The sequence below is a fragment of the Lacerta agilis genome, chromosome 17 (genome assembly GCF_009819535.1).
Source record: "Lacerta agilis isolate rLacAgi1 chromosome 17, rLacAgi1.pri, whole genome shotgun sequence".
NCBI lineage: Eukaryota > Metazoa > Chordata > Lepidosauria > Squamata > Lacertidae > Lacerta > Lacerta agilis.
The window spans coordinates 2,890,022-2,914,334 of NC_046328.1; the positions used below are offsets into that span (position 1 = coordinate 2,890,022).

At 45.8% G+C, this 24,313-nt stretch overlaps 1 protein-coding gene across 1 annotated transcript; it reads left to right on the forward strand.

Moving 5' to 3' along the window:
* The first annotated feature begins 18,271 nt into the window (after window positions 1-18,271).
* CCDC92 (coiled-coil domain containing 92) lies at window positions 18,272-24,049 on the forward strand. The gene is given in 4 exon segments (XM_033174583.1): window positions 18,272-18,421; window positions 19,066-19,107; window positions 22,715-23,122; window positions 23,125-24,049. Coding segments are annotated over 4 exon segments (945 nt in total). The 5' UTR covers window positions 18,272-18,291; the 3' UTR covers window positions 23,490-24,049.
* Window positions 24,050-24,313: the final 264 nt, after the last annotated feature.

Consider the following 24,313-nt stretch of genomic DNA (forward strand, 5'->3'; position numbering starts at 1 on the left):
TATATATGAAATTGTTCAAAAATAAAGTTTTTATATTATTTGTTGTTGTTGTTCAGTCGTTCAGTCATGTCCGACTCTTCGTGACCCCTTGGACCAGAGCACGCCAGGCACGCCTATCCTTCACTGCCTCTCGCAGTTTGGCCAAACTCATGTTAGTAGCTTTTATATTATATTTTTATATATTAAAATAATAATTTTACTTTGACAAATTACAATCCATGGGTAATCCTTAACTCAACAAAGTTTTTTTTAAAAATAATAATAATAATAATCAGCAGGCATTTATTAAATTTATCTGATTTTATTTAAGTTATCTCTTTTGTAACTTTACTGTACGTCACATAGAAACCATGATACAAAGCAGTATATAAATTGTTCAAAGAAACAAGCTATTCTCAGAGTAGACCCACTGATGTTAATAGACCTAAGTTAGTCACGCCTGTTATTTTTAATGGGTCTACTCTGAATAGAATTAACATTGGATACAACCCAGTTGCAATTAAGTTTATCCGTTTCTTTTTCAGATACTGAAGGACGTGCCACTTCAGCAAGAATTAATTGAACAAAATGACTACTAGTTTTTCAAAAGAAATGTAATCTTGACAAATATGTGGCATAATAATAATAATAATTTATTACTTATACCCCACCCACCTGGCTAGGTTTCCCCAGCCACTCTGGGCAGCTTCCAACAAGAGATTACTGGTAAATATGGCTATTAGTCATAATGGGGAAACAGAGCCTCTGTATGTGGTGGGATTATACCACTACAGTATATTTATTTGGGCAAGGCAAGGGCCATGGCTCATTGGCAGAGCACATGCTTTGTGTGCAGAAGGTCCCAGCTCCAGGTAGGGCTGGGAATTTCTCCTATTTGAAACCCTGGAGCAACATCTGCTGCCAGCCAGTGTAGGTGATGCTGAGCAAGATGGAGAAATGATGTGAGTCAGAATAAGGCAGCTTCCCTGTGTTGGTTTGATTTAAACCTTTGCTGTAAGCGTGTTCTGTTTTGATGCAGAAAGGTGGGAAAGATATTATTTTAATACCACTTAAATCCAAAGAAAATCTCATTAAAATCAATGGTACAAAATTAGTTGAAACTGCTGTAATAAGTGGTGGTGGTGGTGGTGGTGGTAGTAGTAGTAGTAGTAGTAATAATAATACTGTAATAATATCACAACAATTATGAAGCGTGGTTTGTTTCCTGGTTCTTGTTTTGTACTGTTTCGCCCAGACACCCACCTTTTTTCTTTTCCCCCTTTCCTTATTACTGATTTATTTCATATATATATAAACTTGATTGTAGGGAAAGCAATAAAACCATCGCTGAAAAATTGACAACCATATAATAAAACATGGAAAGTTAAAGCCACAATAGAAGGGTTTCTGGCCAGAGCTGCACCTGACGGACTTCCGGCTGCTCTGGATTCCGCGAAGTCTCCTCGGCTCCCTCCCCCCCCCACCAGTGGGCGGGGCTTTGGAGGGAGACGGGCGGGCGGGCGGGGGAAGAGGAAGCATCAACCGACGCCGGTGGAAGCGCCGGTCTCGTTGCCGTGGCAACGCAGCTGCTGTTTTCGCAGCGGCTGCACCTGAGCCTCCGCGCCTGCGCAGTTCCTCTGCCCTCGACGTCACCCCGGCCCCCTCCCTCTTCTCCCCTCCCTCCCTCCCCCCGTCAGGGGGGCAGCGCTTACCCCTCCCCTCAGCCTCCCTCCCCCCCTCAGGACCGGAGTGGGGCGGGGGGAGCAGCAGAAGCGGCGGCGGCGGCGGGTGAGTATGAGAAGCCCCCCCCCACGACCCCTCATCGCGTTCTTCCCAGCATGCCCCGCGCTGGGGGGCCCAGGGGGGGGCAGGACGAGGAGCGGGAGGGGGGCGCCTTGTGGGACTGGCTCAACCCGCCCTTCCTTTCACACGTTCAGTTAGTGGGGGGTCTTGACGCCCCCACCCCCATTTGCGTCAAAGAGGTGGAGAAAAGGGACCCCTCTTCACATGTGGGGGGCAGAAGAAGGTCCCCAGTAAGGTGAGCAGCTTTTCCTCCAGGACTCCTCCTGGCAGGCACTTGGCACCCTTGGGTGGGTGCCAGGGCACATGCAGGTAGGTGCCCTGCTGGCGCCCGCCCTGCCCCTGTTTGCTTATCTGCTTTTATGCCCATCACTTGACCAGCTTGATCAGGGCACCCTCTTGGGTCCCCACAGACCCCACATTGTGTCCCAGGGCATTGTGGGAAATTCAGAAGCACGTCTGGGAGCAACTCCCCCTTTCCACTGGCCGCACCCATGGATGGGAACACTTTCTGGCGCCCGTCCTGGGTGGTGGGTGCCTCTTCTACAGTGGGGCAGAGCTCATTTGCCTCCTCTCACCTTAAAGTTGGTTGGAGACTAGCCCCTCTCCCTCCACCATATGGAAAGGGTGTAAGGTGGGTAGTCTTTGAAAAGGGACGGGCATGTTCAAGCCTCACCATTTCCTGGGAAATAATGGACATCCTCATACCCAGGTGAGAAGTCCACTGCCCCTCCCTGTGGGGTTGGAGAGGACAGTTCTCCCTCAGTGCAAGTGGGGGAGTGGGTATTCCTCCAAGTGGAACGATGCAGGTGGGAGAAGGACTCCAGGAACACATACACCAACCACCTCACCTTGGTATTCTTGCTCATACCAGAAAGGGCCAGAGGCATGACCGTTTCCTCTCCATGTAAGTTTGGTGTGCGTATTCCTGCAAAAAGGAACCTTGGTGGAGAAAGTACCCATTCACTTAAATACAGTATTCCATCCTACCTGGCGAAATAGAAATCAAAACACTTCTATCTCTTTACTACAAGTGGAGAGTAGATACTCCTCCAAAAAGAAATGGAAAAATAAAAAAGACGCTCACATACCCATGTAAAGCGTGAACTGATTGTTTGGGAGTGTCCCCTTTTGTAGAATTTAGGAGAGAACGTGCATGCAACCCGAAAGAGTTCTTGCAAAGGAGATTAATGCAGAGCCAGCCCATATTTGGGCTAAAATGGGTCACATTGGTTTTCCCCTCAAATAAAAAATAGGTTTTGAAGAAATGGATCATCCTCCAAGAGGGATACTGGAAAAAGAGACACATACACACACTCACACTCCAAATGTATTGGACTGAAGACACACTAGGATCTTCATAAGGAACAGGGAAATGTTATCATTCTGGCTTATGGATGTGTGGATGAAGTGCCTTGAGGAGTTGTGTTTCTAAGGAGGATCAAAACACCCCATCCTGACAGATGAGGAAAGGTAACCAGCATATGGAACAGATATACATTTTACAGCATACATTTTAACCTGCTTCACCTTGTTTCATCCCTGCCCTCGTATTCTTTTCTACCCCACTCTAGATTTAAATCAAGATTGTGGAGCTGGTGGGAAGAGAAGAGAAAGATCTGGGCATTTTTTTCCCTATAGAGCTGTGGTAGGGTATTTGTGGTATTCCAGATGTTACTGGACTCCCAACTTCCAGCCAGCATGGCCAACGGCTAGGGATGATGGGAGTTGTAGTCCATTGTCATCTGGAGGGCCATAGGTTATTCATCCCTGCTACAGAAAAAAGCAAGCACTTGGTCTTTCTGTATATTTGGGGGTGGAAGAAATACCCAGAAGTTTTTGTCCAAGTGTGGGATCCGGGTATGCCTTGTGTTTTCAATCTCTATATAAGTGTTTGAAGGGGAGTGGTTGCAAGTTTTCCCTAAACCAGTTAAAGAGTTATATTGTGGGTGAGAACAAGGTAGTCTCCCCTGAATAATAAGCTCTGGGCGTGATCTCAAAGGGGAGGGGTTCAAAGCATCCTATCCTTGTAAATGAAGAAATAATAGGGCAGTTGGCTTATATAGCAGGGGTGGGTAACCTGTGGTCTTCTGGATGTTCTTGGACTACAGCTCCCATAATCCCTGACCATTGGCTATGCACATAAGAGTTGCTGGGGATTGGAAACCCAGCAGCCTCTCAAAGGGTACTGGTTCCCCATCCCTGCCATATACCAAAGAGGTGAAGGAAAAAATGAGGCAGCTCACTGTCCCCTCCATTAGAGAGAGAGAGAGAGAAATCAGGGCACTCCTTAAAAAAAGGAGTGACAGTGGGGTTCATGTACAGTTTAAAAAGCAGTAAGGTCTCTCTCCCCCGCCTTCCCCTTTCCCAAGTCAGGGAACTGATTCTGCCTCTTTCCAACTTGGAATTTTGTTCATGTGGAAGAGCCAGTTTATGCGTCTCTCTTTGATCAGAATTAAAAAAAAAAAACTCCTTCCAGTAGCACCTTAGAGACCAACTAAGTTTGTTATTGGTATGAGCTTTTGTGTGCATGCACACTTCTTTCCTGATCAGCATTTCATGGGGGGATCTGGATTCCTTTCTGGAGTCCCTTGGGAGCAGTGGCAAGTGGGGAAGAGGGGAGTTGTCTGCTCTGCTGCCCCTGTTCCTCAGAATGTGCTGGCCTCATTTATTTAACTCAGACTCACATTCCCTCTACCCCTGCAGGAATCTTGTTCCATGAGAACTGTCCTTTATCAAGGGTGCTGGGAATTGTAGCTATGTGAGGGGTAAACTACAGTTCCCAGGATTCTTTGGGGTGGGTGCTTTAAATGTATGGAGTTTACACAGCCTCATAACCACGTCTAATGTGAAGTTTTATCCCCACCCACTTTGCCACCTCTGGTCCCAGTGTTGTATTTTGTCTGGAAAATATAAATACTCTACCCTGGAGCTGCTGGATTTCTGGGGAGAATTGGCTTTGGATCCAATTTACCTTTCAGCTTAAAGAGAGGAAGGATTCTGAAGGGCAGCGCTGTGTTTGAGCTGGGGGTGGGGAGGGAAAGAGGTGACCTTATCGCCATCATCATCTCCCGTTGCAGCAGTCACATTGCGTGGACAAGCAGAGGGGAAAGATGGGAGTATTGTGGCATGTGTGGGAAGGAGGGTTTGGATCTCGGCGCAAGCCCGTCTGGTTGTCCTGTCATTTGTGGAAATGCTAACAAGGCAAGGCAAGGCACGCTTCTCCCCAGAAATGGAGTTCCTCCCAGCTACCGGGCTGGCTGGCCGTGGTCTGCATATTTCTTCGGCTTAAGGTGGGACATAAGGGTGGGTGGGTTTTAGTTTTTGCTGATTGCTGCAGCTGACGCTGGCTGGGAAATGTGAAATTTATTAATGTATGTTGCTAAGTTGTGGCAATGTGTTTGGAAATGTAACCTAAGACGGAAGTACAGAGGCACTTTGGCATCTCTAAGGGTGGGTTGTAAGACTGCCGACCGCATTGCAGGTTCATAAGAGATCCAGGAGATTTTCCTGCTTTGGGGGATGTGCAATGCTTGAGCAAAAGGTATTTCTCCATTCTTATGTAGCAGTAATTGACCATCTTAATACTGTATTGCTGTTGCTGGCTTTCAAACTGGACTTGCCACAATCCCTCCCATTTCTTAAGTGTTTCTTCTTTGAATATAAATAAATCATGATTATTCTGAGATTGATTGTGTGAGAATCTTAGTTTGTAGGGGAACATGTCTATTTTTTGATTAACAGAAACATTTGGTTTTCCTTCATCTAAATTAGTTTAATTTAGTTGACTTTTGAATCACCTTAGCCAAATTATCTCACTTACTGATTAAATCAGTTGCAGCGTGTGCCTCACACACCCCACCCGTATTTTGTGGAATTTGAAGTCTGAGCACAATCTTAGTTACTATATGTTTTCAGCTTAAAAGGTGGGGCAGCCATGTCTGAGGGAGGAGTTGCCTTTGTAAAAGAATTGGTAAAATTAATATATTAGAAATTAGCAATAATATTTGGCCATCTTCCTAATAATTTTTGCATCTTCTATCCAGTTTTAGATTTTATACAAAAATCGCTATAACATATTAATCACTGCTAGTTTGTAAAATCTGAGTACAAATTTTGATTAGTAATTGGGTTTTTCCCCCCAAGGCCATTGCTTTTGCTTTTTAAGTGGTCCAGTTGAGCTCTACCTGTGTAAAATAGAAAATTGCTGTTGTTAAGAAGTAATAAACGGGACACAATCCCTTGTGATTAGATGGGCAGGAACAATGAATGGGCAGCCCCCAGACTTCATTCTTGTCAGCTGGCAGGTAATTGGAATCTGTTTACCTCTGAAGACTGTGGAAATGGCACAAAGCTTTAGAATAGCAGAAGAAAGAAAACTTTCTTCTGAGTTTGGTACAGGTGACACTTGTAGTCTGTCATTCCTTTTATTTTAGATGATTGAAGTACTCAAAGTTGCTGAAAGTTAAGAATGGTGTTAAGAGCAACATTTAACTTTAAAGACTAATTTGTAAGTTAATGCTGGTGCAGCCTACTGTAGTAATTAACTTATTAGTATTTGTTATATAACCAGTTTTTAATGGTGGAGGACATTACTTGTTTGCTTGCAGTCAGTGATTAACAAAGTGTGTGCGAGTGCATTTTGTAAGATAGGCGACAAATGGTTCATTCACTAAGTTTGATGTTCATGGGGGCATTGGACTCTATTGGCTGGGAAAGAGTCCTGTCATAATTACTATGATAATGATTGCAGTGTCAGCTTTTAATAATTTTAAAAAGAGGTAAAGATTTTTGGAATTATCTGAGGCTAAACTTTGATGACTTGTTCCTTTTGCAGGCTTTCCCTCTCTCCCCTTTACTGCAGTGCACAGTTGAAAGCTATCATATTGCAGCCACACCCCTGCTGTGTCTCACTAGCATCTCCCCTTTTCAGAACTTGGCACTGGGAGGTTGGAATATTTTTCCAACTGAATCTTTCTCAGGCTGCTTCTGCTACATCACTGTTAAAAAAAATGGTGCTGCTTGGGTGAGGGCTAAGCAAGGACAGGTTGCCCTCTTTCTGTAAAAGAGAAGTATCCTCTCTTTGCCCTCCAAAGCTGTGCAACTAGAACTTGTTGATTCAGCTATGCAGGTGGTGGTATGCTAAAAGAAACTTAGTTTAAAGCAGCCTCAATCCCTGCCTGTTTCTTACGTCTTTGTTTCAAAATTAATTAAAAACAACTTAGTAGTGATTATATTTTTATCTGCACAGATAAAAATGGTTAGCACTCATTCTTCTGTGCTCCACTTGTCTTTGATTCCCATGAACACAAGCTTTTGTGATTTAAAAATAAGGAATAAGTTTCTAGTCCTGACTGTTGAAGTGGTGAGTTTCTAATGCTGAAGAAAGTTGTCCACCTCAGTTGGAGAATAAATTGATTAAGGCAGAGTAATGTAGCCCTGATGGTTGATGGGTTTCTCTCTGCTGGGTTTTTGGGATCTGGCATTTGCCAAGGCCTTGTCCGCACTATGCTGTCAGCAAGTGGCAGGTTGCCATTCCGCCTTAGCAGCAGAAGCTTGCCTGCTTTGGGGATATGGATGGAAGTGAGTGCTTGCATCGTGATGGGAAGAGGTGCGGGCCAGTGACTACTTCTTTGTGAAAAGGTATGTTGGACTAGATTATCCTTGATCTGATGATACAGTTGTATAGAATAAGAGGTTTTTAAAAATGTAATGCACACAGATCTGTCTGCTTGTATGGCATTACCAGAGTGTGTTTCTGCAAAAGTGTGGAAGAAGCCATATGCTGCAGGGAGGACAAACTTTTAAGAGTTGAAAGTGCAGGGAGACAACTTTTAAGATGTCTGCCGCTGCTCCATGGTGTACACTCTGCTCTTCATTTTCTTGAACAAACAGGTCTTGCAAGACAGAATCAGAATTCAAAATGACCTTAACAGTTGGAGAAATGGCGCAAGCTAACAAATGAATTTCAATAGGGACAAATGTAAGGTTCTGCACTTAGGCAGGAAGAACCAGATGTACAAAGATAGGATGGGGGACACCTGGCTTACTAGCAGTACATGTAAAAAAAATCTAGGGGTCCTTGGTGGACCACAAGCTTAACATGAGCTAACACTCTTCTAGGCTGCATCAGCAGAAGTATTCTGCCTTGGTCAGACCACACCTGGAATACTGTGTCCAGTTGTGGACACTGCAATTTAAGAAGGATGTTGACAAGCTAGAAAGTGTGCAGAGGATGGCAACCAAGATGATCAAGGGTCTGGAAACTAAGCCTTTATGAAAAACGCTTGAAGGAGCTGGGTATGTTTATCCTGGAGAAGAGGAGACTGAGAGGAGAGAGCTGTCTTCAAATATCTTAAGGGCTGTTACATGGAAGAGGAAGCATGCTTGTTTTCTCCTGCTCTTGAGGGTAGGACTCGAGGCAATGGCTTCAAGAAAGGAGTTTCCCTAAACATTCGGAAAAACTTTCTGACAGTAAGAGCTGTTCAGCGGTGGAGCAGACTCCCATGAGAGATGGTGGACTCTCCTTCCTTGGAGGTTTTTAAGCAGAGGTTGGATGGCCATCTGTCATGGATGCTTCAGCTGAGAGTCCTGCATTGCAGGGGGTTGAACTAGATGACCTTTGGGTCCTTTCCAACTCTAAGATTCTATGATTCTAAGCTCTTGGAGCACTGTTAGAATTTGCAAGTGGTGGTGATAGGAAGGTGAGTGTGGCTTGCTTACCATGAGCAACTATGGCCCTTCCCTCTCACCTCACATTGCAGCCCAAGATGTCCCTAAATTATCCAAGATTCATTGATAGTATATAGTGTGTTGCTTCAGTTCTTCCATATCTTCAGCACTAATAACCACTTTCAGGAAAGTGGTGTTTTTTTAAAAAAAAATGTCAGCACACACCACTGGGAGGTGCAGCTGTCCTGTCCCCCGTCCCCCAGATTGTGCCTCAATATCTGTATGAGCATTTGCAGGCTCCACTTGCTACCATTCCCACCCACCCATGTCTATATTTTAGGAAAAGATAACAGCACTAAAGGCTGCCAGAAGCAACCTCTCTGCCACCAACACCACCCCAAGTTTTGACATTTGACGTTAGTTCACATGGAGGCAGGATGCAGAGATTCAGCATTCAGAAGTCCCACAGCCGTACTAGAAGTGTCTTTGTATTTAATATGCATGGGTGTTTCATGTTGCTGCCATCAGCTCGGGTATACTTTAGACATGGAGGGGGATTTCACCTTTCCTTCTTCTGCTGGAGTGCTGAGGATAAACCTACCAGGTGCTGCTATGTTTGTTTGTTTTTGGAGGGTGGGGAATCCCTCATTAGCACCAGTAAAGGATCCCCCTCCTCCCCCAAAAAACAACACATAAATACCAACATTACAAGAGGGTTATTCCTCAGGATTGCAGCAGGGGAGGAAAAGGTTAAATCCCCCCATGCCTGCTGTGTGATCCCATTAATTGCCTTCCAAGTTCATTATGATATTTGCATTAAAAACACAACAACAACAACCCTGCATGTTAAGTGAAAAGATGTATTTAACATCCCTCTACTTGGAGTGTCAGAGCTTCAGAAATGCCAGACACACGTTTTCTGTGTGTAAGCACAATCCTTGCAACAGAACAGCTGGTTCAAACAGCCCCCCCCCCTCTGAAAATGTCTCACAGTGAGAGCATCCCTCTCATAGAATCTGCAAAGCACCCACTTAACAGTAATTTCTACTGGAGAGGCTGTTTGAAGTGGGCTAAAAATAGACACACTTAAAAATTCAGCCACCCAGGGCTGCTTGCAAGCATAAGCAGAGGGTGGGGCAGTTTGCCGCATCTCTGAAGCCAGTAGACTACAGCCATCCAAGATTAAATTTTCAGAAGTGTTTTTGCAGATGAGTATAGACTGCTGGGTACCTTTCAGTTGTGGTTTTGGCGATAAGATATTTTGAGTGCATATGAATGTACACCTTTTAACTTTTCAGTATCCAGCTACTCAGAAGAGACTGCTGCAAATTTGCCATTTCAATCCAAAGCATTTTTGTTCTGCCCAGAAAATTGGGAGAGTAGGGAGAGATAATAATACAAACTATGCAGAATGAGGTGGTAGATTTTGGATTGTGCTACTTTAGGCTGCAGGTGAGGTAGTCATTTTTATTAATGTGTTGTTAAAAACATAAATTTGCATGCAAATAGTAAAAACTAGCATGTTGAAGAGTGGGCCTTGAAGAGTGGGCCATGCTAAGCCTTTTCCCCTGGTGGACTGATTCTAGTTCAGCCTTTGCTGCCCTGGTGACACCAGATGTTTTGGACTACAACCCCAGGCAGCACATCACATTTACTGCAATTTACTTCCTCCCAGTAACTCCATGTTCTCTCAGTTTTTTAGAATGACAACAGAGGACAAGCCCCCTGTAGGAAGTGGTTTGCATTTATGCAGGGAGGGGGTGTGTTGATTAAAAAATCAGACATAAGACCCACTTGCCTTTCAAAGTGGCACAGCTGCAAATGTCACCATGTTATTCCACATAATGTATAAAATGGTTCTGAGGGAGAATGGGGTGGTAGGAGAAGAGTATGAAAGTTGTGGATGCTGATGTGGCCAGCCATGTGCCTTCAGTCTCTTCCCCTCCCACACTTTTCTCTGCACACTTTTTTGATGTCTGGCTGCCAGTATGTGAGCCCTGGTGACAGCAGGTGGTGGTGATAAGAACCTGAGGTGGTAGGTTCATTTTAGTTAGGGAATTCCACTTTTGAACGCTTCTCCAAGGATTAAAACAAACAAACCACCCACCCCTTCGCAAGTAGAAATACAGCACGAGAGAGATAGATAGATAGATAGATAGATAGAGAGAGAGAGAGAGAGAGAGAGAGAGAGAGAGAGTCTGTTCAGGGGCAGCTCGTGGGCCAGTTAAACGACCCCCGTGGGCTTGTGGCCCATGGGCATTAGGTTGCCTAACCCTGGATTAGAACATTCTCCCTGATGTACTAGTTTTCCATTTGCAGACTTTTGGGGAGAGCATAGAATGCTCGCTGAAGTGGTGCAATCCACTCTGTCCCTGCATGATTGTTCTACATCATTCTGCTTCATGTGCTGACCAACCCTCCCTCCCGCTAGCGCTCTGTTGACTGTTGCACCTCTGTGCATCCATTGTTGCGCAGGGATGGGAGACCTGCAGATGTTGTTGAGCTGCAGCTCCTCATCAGTCTCAGGCAGCATGGCCAGTTGCTGGGATCTGTAGTCCATCAACATTTGGAGGCCACAGATCCCCCACCTTTGTTGTGAAGGAAACAATATGGCCTGGAGCTTTGGACAGCCCCAACAATTATAAGATTCAAGGCACAAAGCAGCAACAGCCCTTGGAGCAGCAGGCCAGGCTTCGCCCAGATGGAGTAATTTCATTGCATTAGGTCACATGACCTAATGTTATGTTGTCCTGGGCCTTGGCACCTGGTTGTCTGTCTAAGATGGCTGTTGCAACATTGGCTCTCAGGTATGAGCTATATTAAACTGCACCTACCATTGTTGGCCCAACAACCCAAAGCCCTCCAGTTCTAGCTGGACTTCCAGCATCCCTGACTTTTGGCCATGCAGGCTGGATCTGATCAGAGTTGGAGTCGAACAACATGGAAAGGGCCAGTGGTCAGCCACACCTGGCCCTGTGGCAATCTTCCCTCCCTGATTTAAAGTAAATTGCATCAGAGTTCCAGAAAGTATCTTGGGGGAAATTAGAAAAAGCATCCCTATTGCTTATATCTGCTCATTTCCTGAGCGCATTGGGGCGTTCCTCTTGATAGCCTTTGAGACTTTGTCCTCTTAATTGTTCTTCCGTTGCTGCTCCATCAGAGACTTGCCACAGAACCTAAAAATAACTCCACAGTGATATTAAGACCTGAGACATTCAGAGGTCGACTGAAAGGAGACTACAGCAGTCTGTCTGGGAGACTGGGGTGGTGGTGGGGAATGTACACTTCATAAAACATGCCATATGCCTTTAAAAATAGAAAATGTTTAGAGGCTTTTTATATTCTTCTGAAAAGAACATGAGCTCACTGAGTTTCTTAAAGGGCTGGTTCCATTTTTCCCTGGAAACTACCTGTACCTTTTGGTTGTGAATTCAACCAGTAAGAAGACCAAGTATTACAGGGCTGGCAGAGGAAACATTTTTAAGTGTCTGGGTACCAGGATCTAATTTTTAGTTGCTGTGGTGACTAGATGCCTTGGATTTTCATGCTCTACTAATTTTATTTTAAAAACTAAAAACAGCTTTATTTGGTATTACCTATGACATATGCCTTTGTTTCACTGACTGGTCGGAATCATGCCCTTCACCCAATTGTGGATGGTTGGTGGATTGAGAGGAGGATCTCCCAGGGTAAGAAACTGGAGGAAGAAAGGAAAGCTCCCAGGTGAGAGCTAGCAGGGTGGGGTCCAGCCCTCTCGGTGTGAGACAAGGGTTTGTCTTTGTCCTCTTTGGAAGAGGACTCTGCACTTTCTCCCCCCCCCCTCTCTGTGTGTTTAGATTAGTTCCTTTTATCTTAATGTATTATGAAAAAGCTGTAATCAAATCTTATTAAATGGAATCAGGCCCCCTTCACCCAGCCCTACTTTAAAAACCAGCATTCCTCCTTTTCATTTATTGCCCTATTTATTCCTGCTCTACTTGGTACTTAATCATGGTTTCCACAAAGCAGTTCTGGAGATGGTTCTTGTTTTTCTTTAATTTTTATTATTTTTCCCTTTAGCATGTTTAGTGTTATTGTATTATGATTTACTGGTGCTGTTGTCCTTTTAAAATCTTAGTAATAAAAGGTATTTTAAAAAAATAAATAAATCTCAAAATCTTTTAAAACATCCTTCTTGGGTGGCACGGAGTTATCAGTGGAACGCTGAAACTGGTGCCACAACTGTGTTTGATTGCTTGCATTTTTTAATAGTTTGTTTAGTTCAGGAGTTCCAAAAATGGTACGACTGGAACATTTTTGCGGTACTTGAAAAAAACCAAAACCCTGCAATAGCACCTGCCAGTATTCCCCCCACCCACTTTTCTCACAGGTGCCCAGATATGGAGAGCTCAGTGGCAGAGAATATGCTTTACTTGAAAAAGGTTTGAGGCAGGAAAAGACTCCCGCCCCAAACCCTGCAGAGCCGCTGCCAGTCAGGGTGGACAGTACTGAACTAGTTGGACCCAGGGGTCCGAGGCAGGTTTCCTATGTGACTAACCTGGTTCTCATTGTTGCAAGGGGCCTTATGTTTTCTCCCGCCTCCCCTTTGTTCCCTTTTCTCGTAGGTGGGCCAGGAGATGGCGTGAAATCTGTAAGGGCAAACGGGGTCTGCACAAAACGTTGCACTGCAGAGCGCTACTGCTCAGGTTTCCAACCAGCCAGGCATGCCCGTTCTAAGAAAACTCTGTTTCTGGATTCCCCCTTCAGTTGTTTTGGGAGGGAATACCTGTGCAGACACTGTGAAGGAAACTGAGTCACTAATACTTCGACAGTGGTTCCCACTGTTCTTTCAGCAAAAACAGACGTAAACCTCCAGTTTCACAAAAGAAGACTTGGCTCTTTATCTAAAGCCTCTTACTACCAGTGGGGGTCTCCCTCTCATGGATCCCTCTCCCTCAGGCAACTTTGTGGCTTTCTTGGCTTCACTGACTAGCCCTTTGTACCTCAGAAGTATTTTTGAACTAGCTTCCATTCCTGTCCCTAGGGAAGCTTGGTTCTCTTCCTAGTCACACTACTGGAAGAATTGACACACTGCTGGAGCCAATTGACATGTAAGCACATTAAACTTTATTTATTAACCTGAGAACATGGATTTCACCGGTATCTTAAAGCGCATTACTTTCTTTACGAGACAGAGGCTTGATAACCCATTCCATCCCTCCTAACCTAACCTCCCACTTCTCCACTAACTCCCTCTCTACCTTCCCAACTGTCTTCTTCCCCCCCCCCAACTGCCACCTCCTAACAGTTGTTTCCCTTTTGTCTTCCAACACAATCTAGTTCCGCCTCCCAGAGAACACCTGCCAATCATTGGAGGGATATTTTTAACCCCCAATGTACCGAAATCCTCAGCAGACACTAATCCGCCACACAGACCTTGCGGTTTCCCGAAGCCTGCTGATGCCACACACACTTTTGTGTGTGGATGTGGATGGTGACGGTTACATAAGGACCCACACTCAGATAAGTGGGTAGCCTAAGTGGTGCCTCTCAGATGTTTTGGACCACAGTTCCCCAAATCCCTGGCCACTGGCCATGATGACCAGGGGTGATGGCAGTTGTGGTCCATGACATCTGGAGAGTACCAACCTTGGCTGCCCATGATACAGGATTTTGGTGGTGGCTAGTGATGAATGCTTTTGTTGAAATATATAGAAATATATAGTTTAAATAAGTGGTTCCCAAACCACCCCTTCCCATGGGCCACTTGAAAATTTCAGGAAATTTTCAGGGAAAAGATTGGAGAGCTCTGACAGGGTAGGAGGTGGTTGTTTTGTATAATCCTGATGGTCTCAGTGGAGCTGGACCTGTACAAGTTGTTATTTCCTAAGCAGGTAATAAATTTATAATCCATTTTAGCAGGGGGGTGCGGGTCTTTGCTTGCCAGGAGATACTGTCATTAAGGCGCCTGCCAAAGGATCTCAGATGTTGGAAGTTGTAGATCTGCTCTGTAGAACCTCTTCCTTGTCTGTTTTCAGTACTGTGAGAGGGGCATTTGCTTAATTAATCAAAGAAGAATGGGGAATAGCAGAGGATTTTGGAGGCTCTTCAAAGGGGTGGATGGGTGGATGAAGAGATAGATAGATAGATAGATATTGTGGGGGGGGGTCCATTAGCAAGATTATTCTGACTCTTCTGCCAGCAATATCAATGTGTGACTATATAGCACTGGAACAGCTGCGTTTTGGGTTTTTTAAATCTTAGATAAAATGAAATAATTTGGTTTGTTTTTGTTGCAGATCACTGCTACAAGAATGCAGTCGCCAAGAATGGGATGGGGCCATAGCTCAGTGATAAGAGTACATGCTTTGCATGCCGAAGGTTCTGTCTCTCCAGCTAAAAGGGTATTTCGTATCGGGGCTGAGAGAGAGAGAGTCTTCAGTGAGGCCCACAAGAGCTGCTGCTAGTAGGCTAGATTGCCCAAAGGGTTTCATTTGGCCAAAGATAGCTGTCGGTACATTCAGATTTACGACTGATTCAGACATCGGACACCTCAGGTTGTATCCAATGTAGTGCTAAGTTAAAGTCACTTACTGGTGTAACTTGTTCCTCTGACAAAATGTTTTGTGCCGGCAGAACATTGTTGGCAATGCTTTTCTGCTAGTACAGCTGTTGTGTTGGATATCTCTGTTGTGCAACATTAAAACTTACCCACCTGCTAGCACAAGCACCCTTGCGTTAGCAGACAGAGAACTTTGACTACAGCCCCTCATGTGGATCACCAACAAAGGCTGTTTCTGGTGCCTGGAGACTCCAATTGATCAGATGTCAAATGTTCTGAGTGCCACAGTGTGGAGGCGTGTTTCATTTAATTCATTCACTTCTTGTGTTTGTATGCTGTCTTTTGCCCAGAGCTTAAGGCAACATATGTAGTCTCCCTCCCACCCCGGCCGCCTTTTATCATCACAGCAGCCTTGTGAAAGTGAGCTGGACTGAGAGGCAGTGCCTGACCAGTGAACCTCATGACCTCATTTGTGTGTGTGCATGTAGGTGTGACATTTGCCTGTACTTTTACCGGTAGGTGAAAGTACTTCAGGATAAAGCCAGTCTCTTTAAGCTAAAACTGGCTAGCAATGTTTGGTGATGCTTTTCAGCAGTTAATTGTGGCTTAGCTTCTAGTATTCCACAAAGGGAGGAAACATAATCCTTTCATAGACCAGCTGCTGAGCAACGTGAGTCACCCCCACTTAGATGGAAATGTCCCCTTTCACTGCTTTTGGACTTTGGCACTGGAATCTCTTTTGCCTGTGCTGGTAATGCTTCATTGGTAGAGCAGATATTTCACATAGCAGTGAAGGTCGGGAATCTTAGAAATGGCCCACAGACCTCCATGGTAGGAGTAGAAAGACTGCCTCCTGACTAATCTGAGGCTCTTTTCTGCTTAAACTTTCGTCAGCTCAAGCCAACTCAGGGAGCTGTCGTCCAAAACAGCTGAATGGCAGCAGTTTAGGGAGCACTGAGGCACATCCAGGTGTGTGGAATGCTTCTGCCTGCACCAGTCCCTCCACCTGCCCTCCACTGATTGCCAGGGCTTTGGTGTCTCCATAAGTGAGCGTCAACATGCCTTGTTTGTTGGGGGACGACAACAGCAGACCTCCTATGCTCCCAGGTGTGCTGCAGCAGCACTCAGTCCTGGGTATGAGAAGCTGCTGGTCTTGTCCTTGGAAGATCCCTGGAACTGTGTGCCTGCTGTTGTGAAGTTATTGTCTGCAGCAGCATCCGGCAGTTGCCAGTTTTTTGCCCTGTAACTTCAGGCTCCCACCTCCTATCTCCCATCAGGTGTCATCAGCAAAGAAACTGTAAATACAAATGTTTACATAGAGTAACCAGAATAAGACTCTTGGTTGAATGTTTCCAGGAGCATCAACTGCATGCTGGCATATACTAGAAATGCTACAGAGCTAATGGGTGGGGCCCCCATTTAGTTTTTGGTTTTTTTTGTATTTCAGTGGGAACATGTTTTAAATTAATAATGTGTGACTTGCACAAAACAAAATCCTCCACTTGCACTGCTTGTTGGTAAGCCTCTCCCCTGCCCCACCCCACCTGCTTTCAGAGTGCAAAGGGCTTGCTGTGAGATGATTGGCTGGGTGAGTCATACCATGCCTAGGAAGGGAGCTCCATTTCCCCGCTATGTCACCCACTCAGTGGGAATTCAGCAAGCACTTAAGGAATCTGAGATGCAGTAAAGCTTTTAGCTGTGCAGACAAGGCTGGCTCATTGGAGAGAGATAATGTAGCTAAGAAATATTGACAGCGTTAGTGAAGGATGGGCCTTGAGGCCATGAACAAAATGGAATGGGCTGTTTATAAAGGGCCCTCCTGGGTTTCAAGGATATGCCGCTTCCAAGCAAGTCAGAGATGGCATTGCTGTACTCTACACCATGTCTCCTTCGCTGCTTTTTAATTTTGCTTTTTTGAAGTCTGAATGCATACAGCTTGGGCAAGTTAATGTGTTCTTTGACAGAGACTGCTTGATAGGTTTGGGGGGTTGAGCCTTATGCACAAACAGAGAGAGAGTGGGTTGCCTTCAGGGCTCTGAAGCTATAAAAGAAATGGGAAAACAAGGGCTGTCTGTGGGTTCCCGTTATTTAACAATGCTTTGCAAAATTGCCTGGGCACAGTTTTGTGGTAGCAGTAACCCTCAACCCAGCTAGTTAATTGAGGTTGTTCAATTCACAGCCGTGCTTTCACGATTCTAAGGCAGTTAAAGAAATAAAGGGTCCCACCAGAACACTTTTGAGCAGTGCCTCTCCCTTGTGAAGAGATATTTACTGGAGACCCTCTCTTGGTTTAGAATTGTTTTCAAAACTAAATCCTGCAAGGATGCTCTGTTTCTGCAAGGAGGCTGCTCCCAAGGTCTTGCTCCTTCTCTCCAGCAGCTATGGGTTGCAGTAAACCCTGGCCATCAGCCTCAAGTGCCTGGTTCACTGACAGACCACGCAATAGCCCTTTCCGTTCATCCAGGCCCACTGACTCCAGGTCTCTCAGATTCAGGGTGTGTTCTGTTGTGCCCTGCTAAAGATAACTAGCATAGTGCTGTTCAGATGCTGAACTCCCACCAAACCCAGCCAGCATGGCTAGTGGTCAGGAATTACAGAAGTTGTAGTCCAACAATCCCTGGAGGGCCACAAACTCCCCATTCCTGCTCTTGGACCAGAAGCAGCTGGAAGCATGAGTGTTTTATCAGCTGCGGCAGTACACCTGGTACAGTTATTGACACAAAGAGGTTTCTTGGTGGTGGTGGGTTTGCTTGCTATTCTGAGCTGTTCAGTGCTGCTCAGCTGCAGCCTTTGCTGGCCCTGTGAATGTTTGTTTGCTGTTGGTTTCTAAGATCGGCTTATCGGTGGGCTTCCCCCGTCTATGAGGGATTATAGCCTCTCTAAATGTAGCTCGGGGAGGTGACTGGCAGCTCATACCAAGAAGGAGGCGCGCACACTTGGGTTTTCTCAGAACTCCACTTCAGTCTGCTAAAGGGATTAGTGCCCTGAAGTCTGTCTGGCACTAATCCTTTTAATATGTTAACTGCAAACAAATGAGCACCTGGTGGTTTCCTCTGTCCCCACCCCCATCATGAGCATGGCTACCCTGAATGCACTGGGATTTCCACAACTGGAAACATCCACATCTTAGTTGAAAGTGTCCATGCTGCCTTCTCTGCACATGGGCTCATTTGGGTGCAGCTGCATTGATGAAAAGCTCACTTGTTTTGCCCTGGACGTGGAAACTGCAAGGAAAAAGGCCCCCGATTTGGTCTCAAGATGCTTCCACCCTTCACTCAGCAGGTTCGCTGGATGTCAGGATGGCGGCATCAAACCTGGAGAATCAGCTGCACAGTGCCCAGAAGAACCTGCTCTTCCTCCAGCGGCAACACGCAGACACCCTCAAGGGGCTGCATGCTGAGATTCGGCGACTACAGCAGCACTGCACAGGTAATGTGGCCCAAGCCACCTTTGCTTCCAAGTGGCTTCCCTTTGTTGTTGATGCTTGGGGCATCTCTGCTCTTGTCCTCTGCTTCTCTCCAATGTCAGTCCCCTCTTCATGCTGTCCCCACATTGCTTCATACTGGAAAGGCAAGTTTGGTATTTCTTCGGATGCTTTGTGTATATTATCTTGGGAATCCTTACAACAGCTCTGGAAGATGGGTCAGTACCTTTTGACAGCAGCATCTGGGGTTTGGGACATTCTCCCCAAAGAGCTCTGTGTGTCTACCTCACTGCTAGTCTTTGGTATGCATCTAAACCTGGCTTCCCAGGGAAGACTGTCATCTGACTTAGAGTGACCTAAAGAGTTTGGGTGAGACAACTAGTCAGAGTAGACACACCAAAGTCAATAGAGTACATTAACGCCAATGGATCTGCTCTTGAGTATGATGGTTTGTTCAACTATTGTTTTGTTTTGTTTTGTAACCCACCTTTTGTGCCGGGGCAGGAATATTTGACATAAAGGTCCTGCTGCAATTGATCACCCAGTTCTGTGAGCCACAAAACTTTGAAAGTTTTGTGAAAATGTTCTATTTATGAGTTTTGCACATGGGTAAGTTTTCTCCAGCTTTCCTAACTCTGCATGTTTTCAGATCTGACGTACGAGTTGACTCTCAAAAGCTCAGACTCAACAGGTGAGTGGTCTCAACCATCTTCTATTTAGAGGGTGTGGAAAGGGCTGGCAATGACAAGGAGAGAATCTTGAGCACTTTCTAGACACCTTCTTGGAGTGTTGCATTGAAGTTGTTTTGCAAAGAAGTTCAAATGAACTCTCTAGGTCAGGAATTTGTGGAACTTTCTTACACTGAAGCCCTCCTTCCATCAGGGAGAACCAACGTCAAGGCTGATCAAGACAAGGAGTGGGTGCTGTGGCTGGTGTTTTCACTCTTGTGACAACTAGCAATGTTGCCTCAGCTTCTGGTTGTGCTAATTCACTTCCCAGCATTTACTTGGATGTCAGTGTTGGCAGAAGTGTTCCCGTAATCTCCCCAAAACAGGCTGGTTCAAATTGCATCTCCCTCTTCACAGATTTGATTTTCATAGAATCAGAGTCATGGCTTTGGAAATGACCACAAGGGTCATCTAGTCCAACCACCTGCAATGCAGGAATATTTTGCCCAACATGGACTCGAGCCCACAACCCTGAGATTAGGAATCTCATGCTCTACCAACCGAGCTATCCCAGGTAGCTTTTTTGGGGTGGGGGGGGGATGAAATAGACTATATAAGCATAGGTTATAACTCCCATTATTCTAGGTGCGACAGGGAATTTCATTAGCGCAAGTAGTTTCTGAGCTCTGGGAGCAGTACTGCACCTAAGATTTCAAGTTAAAACCGCAGAGTGGAAGGAAAGGATGGTCTTTTTCGGCATCCCCACTTCCAGCTACTCTCTGAAGACTGGAGAAGAGACTCTCTTAAGAATATTAGGGGTGTGGGCTGTGCTATAAATTGCCATACCATTGAATACTGGTATTGAAATAACATTGTGATAACTATTTCAACAAGGTGTGAACAAAAGGTTGAGACTTGACAGCTTCCCAGGGGGTAGTGCTGATGGGATACTTTACAGATACTTTGCAGGCTTTGTTTGCTCTTTCCCTCCTAACCAATAAGAAATGGCGGCCAAACTCTCTCAGCTTCACCAGTATGCAGGGCCGTCTCGGCATACGGCCTGGGTGGCGCAGCGCCGGGCCCCAAGGGCACCCCCACGAACCCGCCGCCGCCCCCGTCCCCAACCCGCCCCCACGGCGGGACGGGCGCTCACGCGCTGGCGGGCGGGCGGGCTGCAAGCTGGCCACCCTCCGGCACCCCAGCTGGAGCGCTGGGAAGGGCGCGCAAAGCCCCGCGCCGCTCCAGCGCCACCCTCACCCCCGCTCGCCCACCCCCCTCCCGAGGGGCGGCCAGCACGGGAGCGAGGCAGGCGGAGAGGCGGCACGCGGGGGGCGCCGAGGGATCGTTGCACCATGGCGGCCGATCCCTTTAAGACGGCCCTGCCAGTATGTTTCTTATTGCTGAGAAAGAAGGATAGAAGCCCTCAGCTGCAGCCAGTTTTAACCCCTTGCAAGCACACAAACCAAGTCTTTCAGCAGAACTTTCTGCTCTCACCCCCAAAACTCCAAGAACTCAGCTAATTATGCAGAGTCAGCTAACAATTCCGGAGGGACTCCCCATGGCTAGCAATCAGGCAATGTAAACAGGGAATGTAAACAAAGAACTGGGAAAGCTTCTTTCTTTCTTTCTTTCTTTCTTTCTTTCTTTCTTTCTTTAAAAGGAAGGTTGGTTGGTTATTTATTTATTTGAGAGGGGACTTCTGTGTCAGGGGAAATGGAGGGGAGAAGATTTAAATGGCTACCTTCTGCTGAATTGGGAGGTTAGGTAGGTACTGTGAGAATGGTGTGGAGGGTGTTTGTCATTAAGCAGTTGTCTTGCCAAATGCAAAGTGGTTCTTTTAAATTGAGATTTAGAAGTAATACAAAACAAGTGAGTGAGAAGATTAAAGATTTCATTCTAAACATCAACCAATATATACATGCCAAGCAAGCCCTTAAACCTGCCACTTGGATGCCCTCAAGAAGTGGCGAAGTGACTCCCCCAGGTAGCCTCAGGTTGCACGACCCCACAGCCAGATCATTCCGTACTCGAGCTTCTCTCTAACTCTGCCCAAAACCATCGATCTATAGCTAGCTAGCTAGCCTGTGTGGCTTGCCTGACTGGCTAAATGCAGATTATTCATTACTAGCTATGTGCAGATTATTCATTAGCCACCCACTCCCAATGCTTCACTTTCTCAAAACAATGTCCAACATCAAAGAAGGTACTCATCACTATCTCTTCCTCCTAACTGATTAGGACATTATAGGCTGTTCTCATGCCATGAAAGAACATCAAAGACAAGGAGAGGGGGAAGGAACAGCGGCAGGAAGTGGGCAACCATGTCAGATCACTAACTCCTCAAAATACAATCCACCACCACGGATGTATATTGTGATATATCACAATATTGAAAAACAGTTATCGCTCAGCCCTAGGGGCAGGGGAAGCATGGCTTTGTTTTTTGCAGTCTTCAGATGAGGATTAGACCATGTGAAAAATGAACACAAGTTTTTAGCTGCAGTTTCATTCATTTTAGCTTTGTATTCTTGTTACCTCATGAGAAGTGAAGACTCCCTGGAAAAGACCCTGATGTTGGGAAAGATGGAGGGCACAAGGAGAAGGGGACGACAGAGGATGAGATGGTTGGATAGTGTTCTCGAAGCGACTGGCATGAGTTTGGCCAAACTGCGGGAGGCAGTGGGGGAAAGGGGTGCCTGGCGTGCTCTGGTCCATGGGGTCACGAAGAGTCGGATATGGCTGAACGACAACATTCTTATTATAAAAAAAGTTTGCCTAGACATGCCATTGTTGCACCCATAACCTAGGTTTAAGGTGCCATTTCCCTCCTAGCTTTCATATCTCTGTTTCTAACACTGTAGGTTGCATCCATGCTTAAGAACTACTTGCTGTTTTTCATCTGTGTTGGAGAGTTGTAAAAGTGTGGAAGTGACAGGCAAGAATAGACAGACCCTTCCTAGTCATACCGACAGTTTTTGAGCCCTTTCGTCTAACCTTTTTATATTTTCTCAAACTTCAAAAAACACAACCATACTTTATTTTCCATGTCTCTCCCCAGCCTAGAAGCCTCACTGAACGTACGGTATATATTTGGCTACTATACTGTCTTCTGCTGCTGCCTCCTTGCCTTTATCCCTCTGCACAGAGTCACTCTCCGTATCTCTTTCTTTACACAATCCCCTCTCCTACTTCAAGTATACTCTGGTAATTGGAACTGCTGGATTGCCCCCTGTTGTCTTCCTGACAGTCTGATGGGATTATAATGCAGACTCTTGGAAAGTTTGTGGCTTGCATGTTTATGGGCCTGTTCTGTCAGACATGCAGATTTTGTAAGCATATCTTGCTGTTTTATGTTTCTCTGTTTGAGAAACACCAGCATTCTAAGAGCTCTCTGAGATTCTGCAATTAAAGTTCAGTGATTCTCATGCCTTGAAGAATTTGGGTGCAGAGCAAACACTTGAGCCACTTTCTTCCAAGAAATGCTTAGCATTTCCTTACTGTTCCAATGTTGTGGAGCTGCTTTTGCTCTGGTTTCTTACCTTAATCACCTTTATGGCGAGAAAGCATGTTGCTTAGTGAGTTTGCTTGACTGTACATGGTGTAAAACTCTTTGCCTGCCTGCTCTTTCAGAAAGTGGGACTTCAAGAAGTGAAGAACTCAAAAGGAAGTGTGAAGAACTTGAGGCCCAGCTGAAAGTGAAAGAGGCTGAAAACAATGAGCTATTAAAGGAACTGGAGCAAAAGAATGCAATGATAATGGTGCTTGAGAACACCATCAAGGAGAGGGAAAAGAAGTATTTAGAAGAACTGAAAATGAAAAGCCATAAGCTGAACATGCTGTCGAGTGAACTGGAGCAGCGCGCCAGCACGATTGCGTACCTCACCTCACAGCTGCATGCAACCAAGAAGAAGCTCATGAGTTCAAGTGGGACTTCTGATAGCTCTCCATCTGGGAGCCCAGTGCTGTCCAGCTACAAACCAGCCCCTCCCAAAGATAAGCTCCCAGAGACTCCGCGGCGCAGAATGAAGAAAAGCTTGTCCACCCCCTCAACCCTGAATTTGAAGAGGCCTACAGATTAGGATCGGATAGCCGCAAACTGCTGTTACGGGAGCCTGTTGATGCTATGCCTGATCCCACTCCCTTCCTACTGGCAAGGGAAACTGCCGAGATCCACCTTATCAAAGAGAGGCCTTTAGTCATTCCACCGATTCCTTCGGAACGCACCTCTGCCGAGCCACACAGCCCAGCCCGGGAGAAGCAGCACAAGGCTCACGTTGGTGTGGCACACCGAATCCACCATGTTGCTTCACCCCAGGCGCAGCCAGAGGTTGAGACACTAGCAGTGGATCAGGTGAACGGGAGCAAAGTGGTCCGAAAACATTCAGGGACAGATAGAACTGTTTAAGCATACTGTCTGGAGGTGACTCTCTTATGCACTGTGATCACAAATAGGGTTAATTGCATCTGCAGTCACTCCCCCCCCCTTCAAATCCCCTATGCATGCCAAATTCTTCCCATCACTAGAATAACCTCCTCCAATGGATTCCCCAATATGACTATCTACTTAATGAAACGCTGTGGCCAAACTCAGGTGTCTGCCTGACTGCTTGCTTCCAATGCTCCTTCATTTATTCTAAGCGCACTTGTGGGCAAATGCCCAGGCAACAGTCTGCATTATTAATCAATAGTAATGACAGAGCCTGATAGCCTCCTAATGATAGCCCTGCAGCACTGTGTATTGGCTGTTAATGGTTAAAGCCTTCTATGTATCTGTCACTTCACGCAGTCATGACAAATCCTTCTTTTTGGGGAGGGGCAGCGCTGACCACCAGTGTGAGAAGAAAAAAAACAGCTGAGTGACCCTCCTCCGTCCATCACATGGTCTTGATCACAGTGTTCATATTTTCTGTTACATTTTTATCTACAGCTACTAAAATCCCAACAAACTCTATTTTATTAACCCTGGCTGATCTTGTTTTGTGTCCTTTGTTCAATATTTGGAATAGTTTTCCACAATTACAACTGGCTGTTTCCTTTTGGGGCAGGGGAAAGAAAGGGGAAACTTACAAACACAATGTACCGGTAGGTTTTATGGTTTCTGCTTAGTAGAGAGAGTAAAGCTGTGCATCTTTTAAACTTTGGAGATGCAATGTGCTCCCGCAGGCCGTGTGCCTGCCAGATGGAAACTTGTACAACTTGAGCAGTTTGCGTAGCTGACATGTGGAGGAA